Source organism: Hydra viridissima, unplaced genomic scaffold, assembly GCF_058129835.1.
Source record: "Hydra viridissima isolate aposymbiotic clone 2 unplaced genomic scaffold, HvirCarnegie_v1 scaffold_3, whole genome shotgun sequence".
Classification (NCBI taxonomy): domain Eukaryota; kingdom Metazoa; phylum Cnidaria; class Hydrozoa; order Anthoathecata; family Hydridae; genus Hydra; species Hydra viridissima.
In genome coordinates, this window is record NW_028324302.1 from 9935728 (window position 1) to 9942500 (window position 6773).

Genomic DNA, 6773 nt, shown 5'->3' on the forward strand with positions numbered 1-6773 from the left:
GCAAATTTAGTGGAAAAATATTTTTTATTAACCTAATTTTATTTAAAAAATGGTTGTTTCTTTTAAATAAAGTTAGATTAAAAAAAAAATTTTTTTCCACTGAATTTGCTATTGCAATTCGTAATTGTGTTTTCTTTACATGGAAAAGTACTGCATGTCTATGTATAGGATTTATGAAAAATAAACCACTTTTTTGTTTATCAACAATGCTTTTCAAATTAATTGTGGATATAAATAGCACTCTGAAATGTTTTTCAAAAAAACCTATTTTAAAAAAATTTATCAAGTTGCTTTATTTTTATGTAAAGATTAATTAATTTTTGCTTTGGGTTTTATAATAAGGTTTAGAATTGATCTCAATATTCTATAAAAAAAAACAATTATAAATTTAAAAAAATTAAATTTTCATTAAGATTTAAAATTATATCTCTATTATCAAAATCCTACTTAAATGAATTTTTTGTAAAGTTTTGGTATGCACTTTTTTGAAAATCCTTGTAATTTTTCTGTGTTTTTGTGAAGAAATCTTAAAGAAAAATTTAAAAATATAACTTATTGTTTAATGGCTAAGTGGTTTAACTAACTTTTTATTTTTTCACTTTTTGTTTCCTTTTTTTTTTCTTTCATTTTTTTTTTCTTTCATTTTTGTTCTTTGACTAATAGGAGGAAATACAGGATATTCCCAGAGTTCTTAAAAATAATCCATAAATACAAGCAACTTAATTTACCATAGAATTGTGTGACAATAGAGTTGTGAAAAATACTAACTCAGCTTTAGTATTGAAACACTACAATATTGTTTACATGCTTTAGCACTGTTTTGGGAGGTGGCTTGTGAAGAATAAGTTTCTTAAGTTACATTAATTGATTACTGAAATCATATTTGCCAAATGTTATTTTGAATTAATATTAAATGACTGAGCTTATATCTTCTGTTGCAACAGGTTTTTTTGTAGATCTGATAGCATAAAGTATGTTTATTGTACTGTAGGCCAAAGATATCAAAACTATTAATTTTTAACATTTGAGCATGATAGAGGAAGTATAACATTATGGGGTTGCTTCAATGTTAATATGATTGTTTCAGTTAAACACATCAAAGGTAAAAGTGGGTTGTATAAATTGCAACAAAAATTTTGCTTTTTAAATTGGTATAATGTAAAACAATTTTCTTACAGTTAAATTTAATTTGAGAGTAAGGAAAGTGTAAATTTAAACATTTGAACCATTAAACTTATACTTTTGGAAAAAAAGTTAGTCTTTTTATAATTATATTATCCAGAAATCATTTCCTATCAGAAATTGAACCTATTTTCCTAAAACAATGTTCTTTTTTGTGTGAGTAATTTTTTTCTAAGGAGTCGCTTTTTTCACTTTCTCTTTTTATATGACTTTTCCTGACAGAGCTTTCTTTTTTGGCGTGCTTTCTTTTCAACAGATTTCTTTACTTTGGCTTCTTTTATGTGCTTCTTGGCAATGCAGCAGGCTTTTTTTAATTGTTTGGGCTTTGTTGAAATTTTAAAAGAGCCTGACATACCAGTTCTTTTCACTTGTACAAGCTTACACCACATGGTCCTTTTCAAAGCTTATATATATTTTTCAAAATAATCACACTTTGAAAGAAGTGTTTATTGATGAGATTTTTTTTTACCTTTCCATGTTCAAAAGTTTAGTTGAAGTTACTTTATCATACCCAAGCCTTCAGTTAAGAAGTTAGCAAATTGAAAATATGAAAATGATGAAATTGGCTCAAATGATTCGGAAAGACTAAGATAAATTGCAAGATGTAACCAACCTTTTTTTAATTGCAATCTACCCTAAGATAAATTGCAAGATGTAAACCAACCTTTCTAGTTGTGGGCAACATTAAAAAAATTTTTCTTTTTTTTTCAGTATTTTTCAGTAAATGCTAAATAAAAGGGAAAATGCAAAGTTTCTCTTTAGCTTTTTAAATTTTTGTTGTATCATAATCGAAAAAAAATTTAAAATATTTAAGTATCAGTGATTGGTCTGTCAGTTTTATTCATATTGGTGAAAGATGAATGTTGAGATGGGTCAATCACCTTATTTAAATAAATGATTTGCAATATTTCTTTTAGACACAGTATGCAACTCTTTTGAGTGGTCAGATTTCTTGTGTGACCTCCATTCAACTGTCTTAATGTGGTTATCATTGTTTCTAAAATAATGATTTTTATGGTTAAATTTTAGTTTATAGTTGTATTTAAGTTGCTATTTAAGTAAAATGCTTAATTTTTAAGTATTACATGATAACAAAACTTGATAAGTTAGAAGAGAAATTGTTAAAAACACCTTTAACTTAACTATCTAAGATTTTATTAATAAATTATAAAGCTAAAATAAAAAACAAATTTTAAAATAATTTTTTCCAGGTAAAAAATTTGATCTTAATAATTAAATTCCTATATTTTTAATGAGTTAAACAATAATATGAATAAAACCAGAAAACCAAAAACCGATACTTAAGTATTTTAAATTTTACCAACTATTTTGGATTGTTAAGATTATTATTTCTTTTAATTTTAAGTTTTCTAAAAATTGTATTCATACATCTTTGTAAGAAAAGCTTTTCTAAACTTATTTATTGTCTTTTTATTAGAAAACTATTTGTTATTTTTTGTTTAATTGTGCAGTCATTAAGAAACAACATTATAAAGAAGAAGAAATAATGTTTAGTAACTTTGTTTTTTTAATTTCAGGCACTTTCATGTTATGTCCAACTGGCATCTATTCGTCGCTCCTTATTTGACATAAATGAGCGCTCAAGTTACTTACAAGAGCTAATGAATGGAGTAAAAAAAATACTTGAGTTACCTCATGTAAGTTCTATAATCACCATGCTTATAAATCATTGATTGATCAACTAAATTAGATAAAAAAACCAGATTTGGAAAGTATTTCCCGCTTGCTTTGCAGAAAATTTTAATTAAGTTTAGAATTATTTGTAGTTTTATTGAAGATTTTATAATGTCAAAGTGATATTGTATTTCATCAAACTGCACTAACTTATCTTGTAAAGTATCCAAAGTAAAGAGTTTTGTTAAATTATAGTTTAATGTCATAGTTTTGTATAAAAGTAAAATTTAACCAAAGCTATCATTAAAGCAGTATTAAGCCTCAGCAGACATTTATAAATTTTAGTAGATTGCATTATGTTTTAGATAGCAGCATAAAAAGTTCATAAAAATAATTTGTACTAAGCTAATGTAATCCCAGAAATAATAAGATAGAGTCTTAAAAAAAATTTTATGAAATTGACTTTTTGTAGATATATACATTTATATAATTTGTTCCACTCATTTTTGGTTGTTGTGTAGGATAATAGTTATATATATATATATATATATATATATATATATATATATATATATATATATATATATATATATATATATATATATATATATATATATATATATATATATATATATATATATATATAACTATTTTAAGTTGTATTATTTTCAAATACAAAATTGTTATATAAGAATATATGGCAATCTGAAAAAACACTAACTCAGGCTGACAAAACATCTAACATGTACCTGTTGTCTAAAGATGAATACAATAATTCACTAACAGGTGCTATAATGTGGTCAAGTCAATCCTATTATAAAAGACCAAGTGAATATGAAAAGCAAAGGAATTTTAAATAATTATGAGGTTTATAACAGAATTAAAATAAATGGAATGGCTAACTGTTTTTAACTCTAAAAAACCACAACCCAACAGTCCGATTACTAAATCCTGTGAAAAATGAAATTGGTAGAATCAGTAAAAGTATACTATCAAAAATAAACTCTAATATCAAACATATACTTTTTATCAACCAATGGACATGCACTCAAAATGTTGCTGATTGGTTTAAAAGAATTACTGAAAAAACACCTTTATAAGTTTCTTATTTTTGACATAAATGATTTCTACTCATCAATTAATGAAAATCTTCTAAATCATGCAATTAATTTTGCTGAGCAATACATAAAATTAATAATGAGCAAAAATGATTATCAAACATGTAAGAAAATCTTTGCTCTTCAATAATGAGCAAGTTTGGGTAAAAAAGAAAAGCAGTTTGTTTGATGTCACCATGGATGCTTTTGACAGCACCAAAGTTTGTGAACTTGTTGGTATTTTCTTACTTTTCCAACTATCGGAACATTATAACAAAGCTGATTTTGGTTAGGTTTAGCTGTATTTAAAAACACCAGTGGTCTGCAAATGGAAAGAATAAAAAGCACTTTGTTCAAATATTCAAAGACAATGGCCTACTTAATTCCATTCAATGTAATATGAAAACTGTCAATTATCTTAACGTTACTTTAAACCTTGATGACTACTCTTTCCAGCCTTATAGTAAACCTATGAACGTTTTAAGCTACATTCATGCTGAATCCAACCATCCTCTAAACATTTTAAAGCAGATTCCGCACTCTATCAAGTTATGCTTGTCGGCCAATTCATCTAGCAAACATATCTTCAGAAATTCTTTTTATATGTACGAGGAAGCCTTAAAAAAATCAGGTTACAACCAAAAGCTTAAACACATTCCCAACATATAATCCGTTAACAACAAAAGCCATAAGCGAAAAAATATCTAGTTAAATCCACCTTACAGCAAAAATGTTTGCACAAATATAGGAAAGTGGTTTTTAAATCTGGTCCACAAACATTTTTTTGGTAAACCACAAACTCCATAAAATATTCAATAGAAATTCCATTAAAGTGAGTTACAGCTGCCAAGCATAAAAAAATTCACAAAACCAAGCAAAAAAAAATTCACACAACCAAAACATTCTCCAAAAAAATCTGCAAAAGAACCCCAATATTAGAGAAAAACTTGTATTTGCATGGATAAAACAAAGGTCCTTTACATCAGAATGCCTTACAAGAAATATAGTCTATGAAGCCATTGTCTCCTCTAGCAACCCAGAAATGAAAAAAAAAACATTATGGCATCAGCAAAACACCATTCAAATTAAGGTATGCAAACCACCTAAAATCCTTTAATATTGAAAAGTACAAGAATGACTCGGAATTATCTAAAGAATTATGGAAAATAAAAGAAGAAAATTTCACACCTATTTTTTCTCCCTTTCTTTCATTTCTTTTTTCCTTTCTATATCTCTTTTTTATGACGTCAGAACACACAACACAGTACTTTTGTAATTTTGTAACAGTTATATTATTTTTGATTTGTAACTATGTAAATGAAGAAACAATAACTATGATTTGTAACTATGTAAACAAAGAAACAGTAACTATTTATAGTACTTACAGTTTCATGCCTTACTATAGATAGTTATTACAAACAAAGTTGGTTGTAGTCTAATGCTGCATCTCTGGCCAGAGATCTTTATAGTTCCTTTAATATTAATTTGTTGCATGAGGCTGTTTTATCAGCACTCAAATAAGTGTTAAATTAGTAATATCATCGTAATTTATTCACAGCAGAGAAACTAGTAACAAGAGCATTGTTTATATTTGTTCATAAAAGAATGAAACTGAAAAAAGAACAGTAAATGAACGCCGCACAGATTTTTTTAAAATTCAGAAAGTAGAGTTAAGAATTTTTATTGGAAATTATAAGATTGTTAAGAGAAATTTAATAAATAGAACAGTGAAACCGAAAGTTGTTTTCTGATAGGAAAATGATTTAAAGAAGCTGCAAAACGCTTCAGTACAAATGAAGTAATATGGTTGTCATATTTTAAGGACTTTATCTTACAAAATGAAAGAATGAAATCATCAAAAAATTATCAAAAGGCAATTCAAGTAAAGCAATTAATCAATTGGTCTCAAAGTTGCACAAAAAATACAAAATCAACTGTAAAATAACATCTGTATGCTTTATAATTTATTGGAAGCCCTGCCACACGATTGCTTTCTTAAAAGAATTGAATTTACAGCTTAAATTAAAGTTGATGTTGTTTTGTACAATCATTTTTCTGTTGGCTTGTTGTTGAGCATGATGAAGGGAACAAAATTATTTGGGCTGCTTTAGTTGTGCCATAACTAGTCACTTAGGTTGGTCTATCAACAAGATAATGATATAGATAAAAAATCCTATAAAATTCATCAAAGATTAATCTAATCAATGAATATCCTTATATTGAAGTAACCATTAGAAATCCAGTTCTTAATTTGATTAGATGTTTTTGGTCAACATCTTAAAAAAAAATCATTAAAAAAAAAACAAACAAATATTTTTGCATAAACTGAGAATACCTGATACAAGATACCAATTGATGCCTGTGTCAAGCTGTTCTCAATACAAAAGACTGTCCAAATATATACTAATGTAATTTTATTCATTATTAGGTTAAAAAAATTTTTTTTTTTTTTTTTTCATTAATATCTTTTGAATGAAATCATAAAGTTCTCCACACTCATAAAATATTTTGAAGGCAACTGTTATTTTACTTGGGACAAGATGTTGATTTTGAATTAAAAATACTGACAGTAGAAAAAGTTTTTCAAAATCTTTAATTATTGTCTGCAAACTTGGAGAGTAATATAAGCTATTTGTAATGCTTTATAATTGGGAAGTAATGTACAATACTAAAAAGATATTGTTGATCAAACAAATGTAAATATTTTTTTTCAGGCTTTAGAAAATACTGATAATTATCATGAGTTTTGTCGCCTACTTGCACGAATCAAAGCAAACTATCAGCTTGGTGAAATAATGAAAACAGACTGCTACAAAGAAGTAATGGAAATGATCACAAAGTTTACTGTTACAAGTTTAA

The 6773-nt window shown here is 26.2% G+C and overlaps 1 protein-coding gene across 2 annotated transcripts in view; it reads left to right on the top strand.

The window, feature by feature from the left end:
- Positions 1 to 6773, top strand: part of LOC145202146 (exportin-7-like) — a 126758-nt gene that overhangs the window by 43915 nt on the left and 76070 nt on the right. For both annotated transcript variants that reach the window (XM_090082101.1, XM_090082102.1), the window contains exons 11-12: positions 2721 to 2840; positions 6629 to 6773. The exon at positions 6629 to 6773 is cut by the window's right edge and continues 2 nt beyond it. In XM_090082101.1, coding sequence (XP_089938227.1) covers positions 2721 to 2840; positions 6629 to 6773 — 265 coding nt within the window. The remainder of the gene's footprint in view (positions 1 to 2720; positions 2841 to 6628) is intronic.